This window comes from Geotrypetes seraphini, chromosome 6 (assembly GCF_902459505.1).
Source record: "Geotrypetes seraphini chromosome 6, aGeoSer1.1, whole genome shotgun sequence".
In the NCBI taxonomy this organism is placed as follows: Eukaryota; Metazoa; Chordata; class Amphibia; order Gymnophiona; family Dermophiidae; genus Geotrypetes; species Geotrypetes seraphini.
The window spans coordinates 121,550,402-121,567,718 of record NC_047089.1 but is presented as its reverse complement, the minus strand read 5'-3'; the positions used below and the strand labels follow the sequence as shown (position 1 = coordinate 121,567,718).

Genomic DNA, 17,317 nt, shown 5'->3' with positions numbered 1-17,317 from the left:
AAATGGATTCACCAAAAAAGTCTCTGCACTGATGAGATAAACTCGTAAGCAGAATAAATGTGAACACGCGACAGTGGGGCTATGATATTTGATCCGTTGAAAGAGGCGCCATAAAAGGGTCAGCAGTGGATTGGATGCACACTGATAGGGGAGGGGCATTGGGCTGTTAAAAAAGGCTGCTTTAATAAATAAATGAAAATACTGGTGAAAAACTAAATAAAAAACCAAAACCATGATAAAATGCCGAACCTGACTGCAAGTGGTAGTCAAAGTAGCATAAGGCACTCGTAGTACTGTTCGTGCCAGAGCTGCTTAGAATAGAGAACCGTCATGTACATGAGGAGAAAAAAGAAAGAATAGGGTGATAAGATGTAAAGTGCTGGCCCCTCACTGCACCACTTGATAAAACTAAGGAGCGATGTTCTAGAGCAGGGGTGCCCACACTTTTTGGGCTTGCGAGCTACTTTTAAAATGAACAAGTCAAAATGATCTACTAACAATAAAATTAAAAAAAAAAAACACAAAGCACACTGTACGCATAGAAAATGTTAATTATCATTCCTATTCCAGGGTTTTTTCAAAGAGGTCAAAGCAGTAACATACAAAAATAGACAAATATACCCCTCTCCCTTTTTACTAAACCACAATAGCAGTTTTTAGTGCAGGGAGCTGCGCTGAATGCCCAGCGCTGCTCTCGACGCTCATAGGCTCCCTGTGCTAAAAACCTCTATTGCGGTTTAGTAAAAGGGGACCATAGTGTAAAATATAGATAGCCGATATAAATTCAGACACATTTTGATTACTAAATTGAAAATAAAATCATTTTTCCTACCTTTGTTGTCTGGTGATTTCATGAGTCTCTGGTTGCATTTTCTTCTTCTGACTTTGCACTCAATCTTTCTTCCCTTTCAGCCTGTATGCTTCCTCTCCTCCAGACCTCATTCCCTCCCCCAACTTTTTCTTCCTCTCTCCCTGCCCTTTCTTTCTCTCTGCCTCCCTTTCTTTTTTTCTCTCTTCATGCCCCCTTTTTTTTCTGTTTCTCTTCTTTCCTTCTGTCTCCCTGCCTGCCCCCTTTCTTTCTTTCTCCCTGCCCTCCCCAAGCCACTGCCACTGCCAGCAAATTTGAAGAGCAAATGGTAGGTTAATTTATGCCACTGTATTGTTCTTGAATTGCAGAAGGAGAATGATACCTTAATATCAGATATTAGTCCCTTGTAGACAATACAAGCAGTCTCGAACAGTGTTCTTTTTTTCACTGGCAACCAGTGGAGTTATTGCAGCAATGGGCTGGCCTGTTCAAATTGGTGTACTTGAAAGATTAGTCTGGCTGCAGTGTTATGGAGCAGTTGTAATTGTTTGAATTCATTCTGTGATACCAGAATATAGAGTTGCAAAAGTCCAAATAGGGGAGCCTGTGCAACTATCCTGAAACTATTCTGGGTTAAAACATAACTTATCGATCTAAGTTGTCTTAGCCTGAAGAAAAACATTCTGGACTCATATCTGAATTTTGGAGATCAGATTGACTCAGTATTTAGAAAAACATCAAAAACTTTAGATTTCTCTTTTTTTAGTTTCTCTCCCGAGACTAACATCAGTCTCTATGAGGAAGGGAATTGTAGTCACCAAAACAAAGGCTCTATTTTTGTTTAGTTTAAGGAAGCCGCCACCAATGGATAACAGGCACCAAAGCCGACGCCGACCCAAGCTCTCCCTGCTTCGGGGCCGACCAGCATTCCTCTCCCTGACGTCAATTCTGCCCTCGGGGAGAGGAAGACTGATCGACCCAAGATCGCGATGGACCTATTGGGGAAATGCTGCCGGGTCCTGCCTTCGCAGAAACTGAAAGTAGGCAGGGCCCGGCAGCAAGAAGAGCAAATGGAAAGCTTCACTGACCTGTCTCCCGCCTTAGCCCGTAGCGAACGCTTGCTTCAGGGCTCTCCCCCCGGACATAACTTCCGGTTTCGGAGGGAAGAGAAGGGAAGCCGGCACACACACACACGTTTGCAATGGGAAGCTTTCCATTGCAAATGCAAGCAGTGTCTCACTTCCGGTTCACCACACAATTGTTTCCCACGTACTCACCTTTATAGGACCCCCAGGGACCCCTGAAGAAGACTTTTTGTCGAAACGCGGACCATGTTGGGTCCTGTATCCCTAGCGGACTAGGTCCTTTAAGGCTCTTATGTGGATGATTTACTTTTATGTGGATGATTTTAGTGTACCTTTGGAACTTTGATACTTTCAAATAAAGTCCATTTGGGAACATCGTCACTCCACAGAGTTTTTTTGGTTTTCTCTGGATTTTCTTCTTTGTGGATATTTTGGGGTCAATTCCTTTTGTTTTTTGTTCATAGTTAAGAAACAAAATTCATTATAAATATAACAACCATGTATTTAGATCATTGTTTTAGTCTGGCTGCAAGGCAGGTTACCTGAGTCCTTTGGTCTACACACTGGATATTGAAAAAAGACGCCCTGGGAAACGGCACCAAACAGGCTGCAAAAAAGAAGCAACCCACCTGACGTCAGTAACCACAGGGAGCATGAGGACCCGCCTCTCTTACTGCGATTGGTCAGAATTGTATACTGCTCAGGATAGAAGACTTTTACTCAGATTGGTCAAGATGTTATGCTGCTCAAGAGAAGAGACTTTTGCTGTGATTGGTCAGAATGATATGCTGCTCAGTAGAGAAATCAGCTATATGAGAAAAAACTTTGTAAAGAACATTGTAAAAAACCTTCCCAGACAGGAGAAATCACCAGAGCAGAATAAAAGATTACAAAAATGCATACCATTCAACCTCTTTGTTTAAACCTGCAGGGTTACATCCATCTTTGGCATTAACTTAACATTCAATTTTTCCATTTTTCTGCTTCTCAAAATCTACTTTTCCATGTCTTATATTCCCTTCCTCTCTCTCTCCTTCTCTCACAGTTTCCATGGTCTGACATCTCTCTCCTTCCCTCCCTCATCCCAGTGGTCCGACATCTCTCTCCTTCCCATAATCTGGCATCTCTCTCTCTACATAAGAACATAAGCATCGCCTCTGCCGAGTCAGACCATAGGTTCATCATGCCCAGAAGTCTGTTCCCACGGCGGCTCCCCAGGTCAATGACCTGTAAGTGATCTATTACTCTAAAGCATTTTGTATTGCATAGTAACCCTCTATTTGTACCCTTCAATCCCCTTATCTTTCAGGAACTTGTCCAAGCCCATTTTGAAGCCCAAAATCGTACTCTGCTCTACCACCTCCTCTGGAAGCGCATTCCAGGTGTCCACCACCCTCTGAGTGAAGAAGAACTTCCTAGCATTTGTTCTGAATCTGTCTCCCTTCAATTTTTCTGAGTGCCATCTAGTCTTTGTTGCCCCCGCCAGTCTGAAGAATCTGTCCCTCTCTACCTTCTCTATACCCTTTATGATCTTGTAAGTTTCTATCATATCCCCTCTTAAGTCTCTGCTTTTCCAGAGAAAAGAGCCCCAGCTTGTCCAGTCTCTCAGCATACGAAAGGTTTTCCATGCCCTGTATCATTTTTGTTGCTCTTCTCTGGACCCTCTCAAGTATCGCCATATCCTTCTTAAGGTACGGCGACCAGTATTTAACGCAGTACTCCAGATGCGGTCGCACCATCGCCCTATACAGCGGGAGAATAACTTCCTTGGTTCTGGTAGTGATACCTTTTTTGATAATGCCCAACATTCTGTTCGCCTTTTTTGAGGCTGTCGCACATTGTGCCGCCGGTTTCAGGGTTTTATCCACCATAACCCCCAAGTCCTTTTCTAGGTTGCCTTCCCAGAATATCATCCCCCCATCATGTAATTGTACATCGGGTTTCCTTTCCCTATGTGCATGACTTCACATTTCTCTACATTGAAGCTCATCTGCCATTTAATTGCCCACTCATTCAGTTTGTTCAGGTCCCTTTGAAGTTCTTTACATTCCTCAACTGTTCTAACTTTACCGGAGAGTTTTGTGTCGTCTGCAAATTTTATAATTTTGCACATCGTCCCTGCTTCCAGGTCATTAATAAATATATTAAACAGCAGCGGTCCCAGCACTGACCCTTGCGGGACACCACTCGTGACCCCTTTCCAGTCAGAATAGTGACCTTTTACTCCTACCCTCTGTTTCCTGTTCGCCAGCCAGTTTCTGATCCATCTGTGTATGTCCCCTTCTACTCCGTGGTTCCACAGTTTCCTTAGTAGGTGCTCGTGAGGTATCTTGTTGAAGGCTTTCTGGAAATCCAGGTATACTATGTCTATGGGGTCTACCTTTGTTCAATTGTTTGCTTATCCCCTCAAAGAAGTGCAGTAGGTTCGTTTGGCATGATCTTCCATTACAGAAACCATGCTGGCTTGTTCTCATCAGCTTATTTTTATCTATATGCACATTGATACTATCTTTGATTAATGATTCGGCCATCTTCCCCGGAACTGAGGTTAAGCTGACCGGTCTATAATTCCCTGGGTCACCTCTAGATCCTTTCTTGAAGATGGGTACAATGTTCGCTATCCTACTACTACTATTATTTCTATTGCGCTACCAGACTCCCCTCCTTACCTTCTATTCCCTGGTCTGTTATCTCTCCCTTTCTTTAGTCATCTCTCCTTCCCCCCTCCCCCGTGTAACATTTTTCTCTCCCTTCCTCCTTTCTGCCCCCCGCAGTCCATCTTCCTGTCTTCCTCCTTTCTGGCCCCCACTCCCAGTCCAACATTTATTTATTTATTTATTTTTAAAATTTCTATACCATTTTTTCCAAAACGGTTTACAATAAGTTACATACATAAAATATTAAAACACATCAGAACAAAATAGGAACAAAAGCAGATAGATTCAATCCTTACATAAGTTCAATTACTCAAAGAAATGCATCTACAAATAGTTGTGTTTTTAACATTTTCCTGAATGAATTCCTGTCTCTATATTTATCCCTCCTTTCCACCAGTCCAACATCTCTCTCTCCTCCATGAATCCAACTTTCACTCTCTGCCTTCTCCTCCTCCCCCCCCCAAGTGACATTTATCCTTCCCTCCTTTTTGTCCTCCCTATCCATCTCACCCTCTCCATGAGTCCAACCCTTTCTGCCTCCTGCACACTTTTCTCTTTCTCCTTGCCTCTTTCCTTGAGTGACATCCCTCCTTTTCACTCCCCAACCCATGTTCTTTCCCCATGTATCATTTCTCCCTCTCCTCCACCCCATGTCCATTTCTCGCTCACTCATCACTCTCACTCCATTTGTAACAATTTTCTTTCTTTCCCTCCCCCAACCTCACTCAAAGCTAATATGCTCTCTTCCCATCCACCATCTCACCCTCTCCTTTAGTATGTAGCATCTTTCCTTTCCCTCCCCTTCCACCAGGTCCAGCAAAACCTCTTCTCTCTTCCCTTTCCCTTTCCAGCAGCACCTCTTCCTTTCCCCATGTCCAGCAGTACCCCTTCTCCCTTCCATCCTCTCCCTTCCCCCTGCTCAGTTGTACCCCTTCTCCCTTCCCTTTCCCTCCTCCCTTGTCCAGTAATACTTCTCCTGTCTCTAGCAGCAGCACACTGTGTGCTTTTTAACTTGGCCACATAGCTGCCGCTAGGATTAATTTAGATGCGGTTTCATCCAGGAGCCTCTGGGCCTTTGCTAGGCCGGCCCGTTATGATGATACTTACCGGCCTAGCAAAGGCCCCGAGGCTCTCAGAGAAAACCGCTTTTAAATTAATCCTAGCGGCAGCTGTGTGACCAAGTTAAAAAGCACACTGAGCTGCTAGTTTGGGGGGTGGGGGTGCAGAGAGAAACGCGATGGCAGCAGGAAGATGCAGCGCAGGCACTACAGGAGGTGCCATGCAGCGAAAGACAAGTAAGCTGGCCGGTGCTTCTCTTCCTCCTCTGTGAGCCACAGCACGCTTGAAATCTCAGGAGGCACATTAGTGTGCACAGTTTGCGATACACTGATTTAACCAGTCAATGTGGGTGGGGTGTGCGGCCTTGCAGTGTCATTGAGGTCCTCTGTGTTTCCATCTGGGACATAGTTGTTAGTAGGAGTGATTATATATGTCCTTTTCAAGGACACAGTCACCGAGGCGCAAAATCTATATATACCACATATCAGCAAGGGATGCAAGAGAAAAAAGAACAAGGAACCGGTGTGGCTCACTGCAGCGGTGAAGGAAGCGATCAGAGACAAGAAGACTTTGTGTAAGGAATGGAAAAGGTCAAAAACGGATGAAAACTGAAAAAAACACAAACAGCATCAAAGCAGGTGCCATAAAGCGGTAAAAGGGGCCAAAAGAGACTACGAGGAAAAAATATCCAAGGAGGTGAGAAACTTCAAGCCGTTCTTTTGATATATCAAGGGGAAACAACTCACGAAGGAAGCAGTGGGGCCTTTGAATGACCATGGAATAAAGGAAGTGCTAAAGGAGGACAAAGCCATCCCGACAAACTGAACACATTTTTTGTGTCTGTATTTACCGAAGAGGATATACATAACATACCAGAGGCCAACAGGCTATATGTGGGAAATGAAGAAGGGAAGCTGATAGGGTTGACGGTCAGTCTAGAAGAGGTATGCAAGCAGATTGATAGGCTTAAAAATGATAAATTCCCGGGACCGGATGGCATTCATCCGAGGGTAATCAAGGAACTGAAAAGTGCTATAGCTGAACTGCTTCAACTAATAGCCAATCTGTCGATCAAATCGGGAAGGTGGCAAATGTTATGCCGATCTTCAAGAAAGGTTCAAGGGGGAGATCCAGGAAACTATAGACCGGTGAGTCTGACCTCGGTACCTGGAAAGATGGTAGAGGTGCTGATAAAGAACCGCATCATTGATCACCTTGATAAGAAACATAAGAAATGCCTTCACCGAATCAGACCCTTGGTCCATCCAGTCCTTTGACCCGCACACGTGGAGGCCCAACTAGGTGCTTCCTAATGAAGACCCAGGTGTTCCCAGATGAGACCTTGTTTACCTGTATCCCTCAATGTGATTTGCAAGGAGGTATGCATCCAACTTGCCTTTGAATCCTATAATGGAGGTCTCCGTCACAACTTCCTCCAGGTGAGCGTTCCAAACTTCCACCACTCGCTGTGTGAAACAGAACTTCCTGACATTTGTCTTGGGCCTGTCGCCTCTTAATTTCAGTACATGACCTCTCGTCCGAGTCACATTTGACAACGTGAATAACGATGCACCTTGCTGGATTTTATCAAATCCTTTTAGTATTTTAAAAGTCTCTATCATATCTCCACTCATTCTTCTCTTCTCAAGGGTGAACAAGCTCAGTTTTCTAAGGCGTTCTTTGTAGCTCAAATTTCCCATACCTTTTATTAACTTTGTAACTCGCCTCTGCACCCTTTCCAGCAGGGTTATATCCTTTTTTAGGTAGGGAGACCAGTGTTGGATACAATACTCCAGGTGTGGCCTGACCATTGCTCTGTAAAGCGGCATTATGACGTTAGCCGATCTACTTGTGATTCCCTTCTTAATCATGCCCAACATCCTGTTTGCTTTCTTTGCAGCCGCTGCGCATTGTGCCGACGGTTTCAGTGTCCGGTCTATCAGTACCCCCAGGTCTTTTTCCTGTTCGCTCTTGCTCAATGTCACACCTAACATCTTATATTCATGTTCCTTGTTCTTCGTGCCTAGGTGCATCACTTTGCATTTTTCTATATTGAACTTCATCTGCCACTTTTCCGCCCATTTCTCTAGCTGGTTCAAATCTCTCTGGAGTTCTTCACTATCCATTTGTGATCCAACTGACCGACATAGTTTTGTGTCATCTGCGAACTTGATTATGTTACTCGTTGTTTCCTCTTCCAGGTCATTTAAGAATACAGTGGTGCCTCACACAACGAACTTAATTGGTTCCAGGAGCAAGTTTGTTATGTGAAACGTTCGTTATGTGAAACGCGTTTTCCCATAGGAATACATGTAAAAAAAAATAATTCGTTCTGCAGCATAAAATATGCTAAGATGACATAAAAAAAGATAAATTTTTGGTTATTATTTTTATTTAGATACATCTAAAAACATAATTGTTTTTTAAAACAACACACATTTTTTAAATTTAAAGACAGACTAAGTAGAGTCTAATTTTACAGTGAGAGAGGGCAGAGTCTCAGCGGCAAAAACTGGGACTTAACTGTTCATTTTTTTTTTTTCTACCGTGTTTCCCCGATGATAAGGCAGGGCCATCAAATAAGACAGCCCCCCCTTTTTAGAAAAAAATGTAAAATAAGGCACCCCCCCGCAAATAAGCCACCCACCGATACCTGCGCTTACCCGAATCGGGTGGTACGGTGGGTGACTCCGTGTGGTCCTTGGCACCCCCGACACGATCGGGGCAAGAGGGAGCTCAAGCCCTCTTGCCCCCCCGACTCCCCGACACGATCGGGGCAAGAGGGAGCCCAAGCCCTCTGGCCCCCCGACTCCCCGACACGATCGGGGCAAGAGGGAGCCCAAGCCCTCTTGCCCCCCCGACCCCCCGACACGATCGGGGCAAGAGGGAGCCCAAGCCCTCTTGCCCCCCCCCGACTCCCCGACACGATCGGGGCAAGAGGGAGCCCAAGCCCTCTTGCCCCCCGACTCCCCGACACGATCGGGGCAAGAGGGAGCCCAAGCCCTCTTGCCCCCCCGACTCCCCGACACGATCGGGGCAAGAGGGAGCCCAAGCCCTCTTGCCCCGCCGATTCCCCAACTCCCCGACAATATCGGGCCAGGAGGGAGCCCAAGTCCTCCTGGCCACGGCGACCCCCTAACCCCACCCTGCACTACATTACGGGCAGGAGGGATCCCAGGCCCTCCTGCCCTCGACGCAAACCACCCCTCCCCCCAACGACCGCCCCCCCCAAGAACCTCCGACCGCCCCCCCAGCCGACCCGCGACCCCCCTGGCCGACCCCCACGACACCCCCAACCCCCTTCCCCGTACCTTTCTGTAGTTGGCCGGACAGACGGGAGCCAAACCCGCCTGTCCGGCAGGCAGCCAACGACGGAATGAGGCCGGATTGGCCCATCCGTCCCAAAGCTCCGCCTACTGGTGGGGCCTAAGGCGCCTGGGCCAATCAGAATAGGCCCGGGAGCCTTAGGTCCCTCCTGGGGGCAGGGCCTGAGGCACATGGTCGGGTTGGGCCCATGTGCCTCAGGCCCCGCCCCCAGGAGGGACCTAAGGCTCCCGGGCCTATTCTGATTGGCCCAGGCGCCTTAGGCCCCACCAGTAGGCGGAGCTTTGGGACGGATGGGCCAATCCGGCCTCATTCCGTCGTTGGCTGCCTGCCGGACAGGCGGGTTTGGCTCCCGTCTGTCCGGCCAACTACAGAAAGGTACGGGGAAGGGGGTTGGGGGTGTCGTGGGGGTCGGCCAGGGGGGTCGCGGGTCGGCTGGGGGGCGGTCGGAGGTTCTTGGGGGGGGGCGGTCGTTGGGGGGAGGGGGGGTTTGCGTCGAGGGCAGGAGGGCCTGGGATCCCTCCTGCCCGTAATGTAGTGCAGGGTGGGGTTAGGGGGTCGCCGTGGCCAGGAGGACTTGGGCTCCCTCCTGGCCCGATCGTGTCGGGGAGTCGGGGGGGCAAGAGGGCTTGGGCTCCCTCTTGCCCCGATCGTGTCGGGGAGTCGGGGGGGCAAGAGGGCTTGGGCTCCCTCTTGCCCCGATCGTGTCGGGGAGTCGGGGGGGCAAGAGGGCTTGAGCTCACTCTTGCCCCGATCGTGTCGGGGAGTCGGGGGGGCAAGAGGGCTTGGGCTCCCTCTTGCCCCGATCGTGTCGGGGAGTCGGGGGGGCAAGAGGGCTTGAGCTCCCTCTTGCCCCGATCGTGACGGGGAGTCGGGGGGGCAAGAGGGCTTGGGCTCCCTCTTGCCCCGATCGTGTCGGGGAGTCGGGGGGGGGGGCAAGAGGGAGCCAGGCGGAGAGAGGGCAGTTAAGCGCAGTGCCTGCGCGGAAGGATGCAGCTCGGGCGACTTCGTTGTGTGAAACGAAGTTCGTTGTACGAATCAAGACATAAAGTTCGTTGTGCGCAGCGTTCGCTGTGCGAGGCGTCCGTTATGCGAGGCACCACTGTATATTGAATAAGATTGGCCCAAGGACCGAGCCCTGGGGCACACCGCTTGTCACCTTTTCCCAGTCCGAGAACTTCCCATTTATGCTTACCCTCTGCAATCTGCTTTCCAGCCAATTGGCTAGCCATCTTAGTATATCCCCTTCAATTCCATGGCTTTATAGTTTCTTCAGAAGCCTAGCGTGTGGAACCTTGTCGAACGCCTTCTGGAAGTCCAAGTATATTATATCCACCGGGTGTCCGCTATCAATATGTTTGTTCACCTTCTCAAAAAATTGAAGTAAATTCGTCAGGCATGACTTCCCCTTCCTGAAGCCGTGTTGACTGTCTCTCATCAGGTCATGATTTTCCAGGTGCTGCACTATGCTGTCTTTGATTAGCGCTTCGACCATCTTCCCAGGAACCGACGTAAGACTCACAGGTCTATAGTTGCCTGGTTCTCATCTCGATAATCTGTTGAGGACCAGCCAGCATGGCTTCAGCAAAGGAAGATCTTGCTTGACAAACTTGCTGCACATCTTCGAGGGAGTAAACAGGCAAGGGCGAACCTGTCTTCATTGTATATTTGGTTTTTCTGAAGGCATTTGACAAGGTTCCGCATGAACGATTACTTCAAAAAATTGCAAGCCATGGAATCGAGGGTGAAATACTCACGTGGATTAAAAACTGGTTGGCGGATAGCAAACAGAGAGTGGGGGTAAATGGACAATACTCTGACTGGAAAAGCATCACGAGTGGAGTGCCGCAGATTTCGATGCTTGGACCTGTGCTCTTCAACATATTTATAAATGACCTGGAAATTGGTACGACGAGTGAGGTGATTAAAATTGCAGACGATACGAAGTTATTCAGAGTAGTGAAGACGCAGGAGTATTGCAAAGACCTGCAACGTGACATAAACACGCTTGAGAAATGGGCCGTGACATGGCAAATGAGGTTTAACGTGGATAAGTGTAAGGTGATGCATGTCGGTAACAAAAATCTTATACACGACTACTTGGAGAGACCCCCCACGACTACTTGGAGAGACCCCCCAGGAAAGAGACTTGGGAGTACTGGTTGACAAGTCAAAGCCGTTAAGCAGCGAAAAGGGCGAACAGAATACTGGTAATGATTAAGAAGGGGATCATGAACAGATCGGAGAAGGTTATCATGCCACTGTATTGAGCCATGGTACGCCTTCACTTGGAATACTGCATTCAGCACTGGTCGCCGTACATGAATAAGGACACGGTACTACTCGAAAGGGTCCAGAGAAGAGCAACTAAAATGGTTAAGGGGCTGGAGGAGTTGCCTTACGGTGAGAAACTCAGCCTCTTCTCCCTTGAAAAGCGTATACTGAGAAGGGGACATGTTCGAAACATTCAAGATAATGAAGGGAATAGACTTTGTAGATAGAGACAAGTTGTTCACCCTCTCTAAAGTTAAAAGGGGATAGATTCCGTACAAACGTAAGGAAGTTCTTCTTCACCCAGAGAGTGGTGGAAAACTGGAATGCTCTTCAGGAGGCTGTTATAGGGGAAAAAAAACCCTCCAGGGATTCAAGACAAAGTTAGACAAGTTCCTGCTGAACCCAAATGTACACAGGTAGGTCTAGTCTCAGGGCACTGGTCTTTGACCTGGGGGCCACCGCGTGAGCAGACCCTGCAGCGGCAATTCTTATGTTCTTATATGTTCCTTTTCTTTAGTGAGTGCGTAATTGAAATTGCCCATTATTATACCATTGACCATTTCTCCAGCTTTCCTAATCTCTGAAAACATTTCTTCACCTGTCTGCTCATTTTGTCCCAGGGACAGTAGTATAACCTTACCTTTATATCCCTTCCCTTCACACATGGAATTTCTATCCATAAGGATTCCACAGTGCTATCTATGTCATGCAGAATGTTTATTTTATTTGATTCAATTCCCTCTTTAACATAATAGCGCAACCCCACCTCTAAGTTGATCTACTCTATCCTTGCAATATAATTTGTACCCAGGTAACACAGTGTCCCATTGATTGTCCGCTTTCCACCAGGTCTCCGAGATGCCTATTATATCTATCTCATCATTCAGTGCTATATATTCTTAACTCTCCTATTTTATTTTTTAGGCTTCTAGCATTTGTATAAAGACACTTCAAATTGTGTTTTTTGCTTGCAACTACAGGCTGCTGAGAAGACAGGGAAAATTTGAGTCTTTTACTCTTGTCTTCCTCTTAAACCCTCCTGGCGTTCTTTCATTATTATTGGAACATCTCTACTGGGACTCTGTAAATATCCTGTTTCAATAGTATCCTCCAAGGATACCTCACACTGAACCATCCGCTCCCAGTCAACTGTCAGCTTTCCCCCACATTACATTACATTAGGGATTTCTATTCCGCCATTACCTTGCGGTTCAAGGCGGATTACAAAAGATTAATAAAAACGGTGATTACAATGGGAGAACTATTGATTAGCTAGAGAGGTAAGTAGTAGATCTTTTAACATTTCACGGGTTGTTAAGGGTAAGGCGGTTTGCAAAAGAATTAAGAAGGGGGTCACAATGGAAGCTCTGTTGTTATTACTAGTGAAGTAAAGGATAGATCAATTGTCAGTTTTAGAGTTAAGAGTACGTGATGTTATGGCTGCTTCAGGAATTTCTTGAACAGTATAGTTTTTATTTCTTTTCTGAATGCCTTGTAGTCTGGGGTGGTCATCAGAAGGTTGGAGATCTCAGTTTAAAAGTTGCTCTATCTCCTTTCTGAAAATGCAACCCTGGAGAATCTGAATTTCAGTTTTCTACCTAAGAGCCTATATTTTGGTTCCATAACCTCCCTTCCACATTTTATTTTTATTCATTTATTTAGCCCGAGCTCCCAAAGGAGCCCAGAACGGGTAACAAAGGTACATTCAAAGTATAGAAGGACAAAATTATTGAAAGACATTTTTGGCAGACATAGCTTAGATGAATTTGCAGCATTCATAGAAGATAATACATAGCATAGTATAGGTTTAGGACAGCATTCTCTATACTAACATAACATAATTGTACTAAAGTTTTAGTTTCCTATGTCATTGGTACCTGCATGTATCAGGACAGCTGGTTCCTCCCCAGCACTATCTAAAATCCTATCTATGTGATGCGTTAGGTCTACCACCTTCGCACCAGGCAGGCAAAGGACCAGGCGATCCTCACGCCCACCAGCCACCCAGCTATCCCAACTACAACTGCAGTCCTAACTTTTCCCTCCTGGGCAGAAGCCCTTGGAGATACATCCTCGGTGCGAGAGGATTTTGCATCCCCTGGTGGGCAGGTCCTAGCTACAGGATTATTTCCTACTTTACCAGGATGATGCTGTCCTTCTAGGAGACCTCTCTCCTCCAAGGCAGCACAGGGGCTACCAGACTGGAGGTGGGACTTCTCTACAACATCCCTGTAGGTCTCCTCTATGTACTTCTCTGTCTCCCTCAGCTCCCACTAGCCTCAAGGGAACGTATTCGTTCTCTGAGAGCTAGGAGCTCTTTGCAGCGAGCTCACACATATAACTATTTAAACAAGATTTCACAATTTTTTTTTTTAGATTTGATTATTTAGATTTAATTCAATTTTTATATTTTATTTCTCTTCTGTTCTTTCTTTACTGTTCTTTTGCTTTCCTATTTTTTATGGGGTTCTTTTAATTTCTTGTTTTTATATTTTGTCCATCATGCTATTGGCAAATCGAAGTGTGTTTAAAATTTTTAATAAATATAATAATAATAATATGCAAATAGATCTCCTGCATATTCATTGTTGAAATTTTGAAAGCCTGACTGGGTTGTGACCCTCGAGAATAGTGGTTGCCTTCCTCTGTTCTAGAGAAATGGGAATCCTTTTTGAAATTTGTTGGAGACACATACTGCCCAGTTTTCCTAGCTACCAAACCTCTAGGGCCACAGAGCTATCCGTGAAGAATTCTTTTGTAACTTAGAAGCAAATTGCAAACCTCACTGTTGTGTTTAGTTTTTTGTTGTATTGATTTGAATGATAATAATTTGTGTATTTGTTTTATGGTCTCTGAATTATTGTAATTTTTAGGTTAAAATCTTTCCAAAACGTTACACCTAAGATATTTTTTTCTTTTAAAATTTAACTTCAGACTATTTTATTCCTTTGCTTTCTCAAGACTATAATATGACTTTTCCCTCTTTTTATCAAAACTAGGGGACATTTGATGAAGTTATAGGGAAATACTTTTAAATCCAATAGGAGGAAATATTTTTTCACTCAGAGAATAGTTAAGCTCTGGAACACATTGCCAGAGGTTGTGGTAAGAGCAGATAGCATAGCTGGTTTTAAGAAATGTTTGGACAATTTCCTGGAAGAAAAGTCCATAGTCTGTTATTGAGATAGACATGGGTAAAGCCACTGCTTGCCCTGGATTGGTAACATGGAACATTGCTACTCTTTGGATTTTTGCCAGGTACTGGTAACCTGGATTGATCACCGTGAGGACGGGCTACTAGGCTCGATGGTCCATTGGTTTGACCCAGTAAGGCTGTTCTTATGTTCTTATGCTATGTTCTCTATCACCACTGTGTTTCAACTAGATTTCTGTTCTTATTATTTGTGCCTATTTATCTGTATATATGAATGATTTGATGTAGTACGATACTGATTCTAAATAGATAGGCAATTAAAAGTAATCTTAAGTGTTCTTTTACCTAATCTGTTTTCTTGATTCTGTATTGATAGACTGGATACCAATGATATATATAATGAACTGAAAGACAACTGCCCTAATCATCTTCCATTGTATGTTGCAAGACTCCATCAATTAGATTTTGAAAAAGTAAGTGACTTTCACAGGTGTTCAGTCAGATCCATTGTTAAGGACAGATTTAGAGGTGAAAGCTTATATACTAATCATACAAAAATGGCTGCTATGAGTTCCCGCTGTAGTCTTGTCTCGTGAGACCACGGGAACTCATGGCAGCCATTTTAGTTCATGGCTCTGCATGGGGCAGGAGCGTAAGAAGATTGCTTCTGTCTCGCTTCACCACTAGACCACCAGGTAAAGTGTGGAGAGGTCCAGGAGGCGGGGTGGGTCAGGGTTTAGAAACTTGCAAATAACCGAAGTCGTGAGTCTTAAACCTGTGAATTTGGAGGGAGAAGTGTATACCTAGTATCGGCTGCATTTCCCTTCTCCCATTGACACACATGGATCTAGGGAGTTTGAGGTTTCAGTTACATTTATTGCTTTAACTGACAGCTTGAATATACAAACTTTTGGAGCCACTTACACAGGTGTCTGAGGCAGAAATCTTCTCTGTACTTCAGCTGGAGTCCCATGTGAACCAGACCCAACACCAGCAGAAACTGTGAGTGCATCATAGATAGTTTAAAATTGTGTTTTTGAAGGTTGTTGGGGCTTCCTTTAGAATCTCCCACATTTAATAACCCCTTCCCTGATTTTTTTGAACTAATTTTGCTCTCCCAGGACATTTGTGGCATTTGAATATTGCCACAGTGGCAGCCTTGGATTTTTCAATCCAACCCAATCTGCCTTAAAATCACCTCAATTTGGTTCAACATCAATATAAGATGAACTCCTCAGGCTGTTCTACATATTTGTGCTGGATGACCAAAAGAGGATGCTCTATTTGCCACATGCCATAGAGCACATTGGGGAAGGGGGGGTGTAAGAGCTATGGGCTTAGTCCCTTCTGATCCCTCCAGGGCCATGGATTTGCAGGTAGCTTGGTCTGTGAGTCAAAACTCCCTCCCGGTGCCTGAAAATGGTGGCTTGGCATCTGCGACAAAGAACTGTTTCGCGAATGCCCGTGGGCCCACAAGGATCACTCTGGTCCTGCTTACAGAAATCTCCATGTGCCTCACTATTTCTACCAGAACAACCTTGTTCCTTCCTGAATAACCCAGGCATATAGACCAGTGTTTTTCAACCTTTTTGGGCAAAGGCACACTTGTTTCATGAAAAAAATCATGAGGCACACCACCATTAGAAAATGTTAAAAAATTTAACTCTGTGCCTATATTGAATATATATAAAGTAATTCACTTGAGTGCCACCGCCGCCATCGGGAACAGGCCGGTGCCAAGTTCTCCCTGCTTCTCTTCCCCGCGGGGCCGACCAACTCTCGCCACCCGTCGTCAATTCTAACGTCGGAGAGGACGTTCTAGGCCAGCCAGGCAGCGATTGGCTGGCCCAGAACGTCCTCTCCGACGTCAGAATTGACGTGAGTGGCGAGAATTGGCCGGCCCCACAGGGAAAAGCAGGGAGAACTTGGCGCCGGCCTGTTCCCGATGGCGGCGGTGGCACTCAAGTGGCTAAAGAGCCGCAGTTTGCCGGCCTAGGGACAACACTGGAGGGTGGCCAGCTGTGCACCCCCTTGGGACGTAAACCCGGGGTGGGGCAGACCGCCCCCCCCACCCTGGTATGCCACTATCTGTACCTCACTCCCTCCCTATGACCAAAAATTCTCCTTTCTTCTATTCCCCGTGTACACAACCATCTCTTTCCCTTCCTTCCTCTCTCCAAAGTCCATTTCTTCTGTGTCCAAAAACGCATTCCCTCCCCACCTCAGCATCTCTTTCCCTCCCTTCCTCTCTCCCAAGTCCATTTCTTCTGTGTCCAAAAACGCATTCCCTCCCCCACCTCAGCATCTCTTTCCCTCCCTTCCTCTCTCCCAAGTTCATGCCTTGTGTCCAAAACGCACTCCCTCCCCCCTTTTGTGTTCCGTGTTTGCCTCCCAGCCCATCTTTGCAACTTTCTCAGCAAAACGAAGCTCAAGCCGCGAGGCTTGTCTTCTGCTTCCTGCCTGCCCTGCCGCGCACAAATAGCCGAACGGAAGTATTCTCCGACGTCAGCACTGACGTCGGAGGGCAGGCTTTGCTTAAGCCCTCCCTCCGATGTCAGCGCTGACATCGGGGAACGCTTGCGATCGGCTATATGTTAGCTGCAGGGCAGGCAGGAACAGAAGACGAGCCTCGCGGCTCGAGATGTGTTGAACTCCGCGGGTCCCCCGTCCAGCTCTCTCCTGTCCACGTGGGGCGGACCGCCCCTCTCCCTAGACTGTGGCCTAGGACCCTGGGGGAGCCCGGGCCCCCTGTCAGCTCCGGGCCCCTGAATGCAGGACTGGTGGTACTGCCCTGATGGCGGCCCTGACCGTACGGCACACCAGGCAACATCTTGCGGCACACTAGTGTGCTGCGGAACAGCGGTTGAAAAACACTGATATAGACAGCAAGCCAGAATCCCCTCCTGCACTTTCAAAAACAAAAGTCATGCTATTGTTTTGCCAACAGCACTCAACT

At 46.5% G+C, this 17,317-nt stretch overlaps 1 protein-coding gene across 6 annotated transcripts in view; it reads left to right on the top strand.

Moving 5' to 3' along the window:
• Positions 1-17,317, top strand: part of TPP2 (tripeptidyl peptidase 2) — a 1,323,399-nt gene that overhangs the window by 1,110,612 nt on the left and 195,470 nt on the right. For 4 of the 6 annotated variants that reach the window (XM_033947626.1, XM_033947627.1, XM_033947625.1 and 1 more), the window contains one exon: positions 14,738-14,834. In XM_033947626.1, coding sequence (XP_033803517.1) covers positions 14,738-14,834 — 97 coding nt within the window. Of the gene's footprint in view, positions 1-14,737; positions 14,835-15,254; positions 15,364-17,317 lie in introns of all 6 variants that reach the window. The other 2 variants (XM_033947629.1, XM_033947628.1) reach the window with 2 other exon arrangements.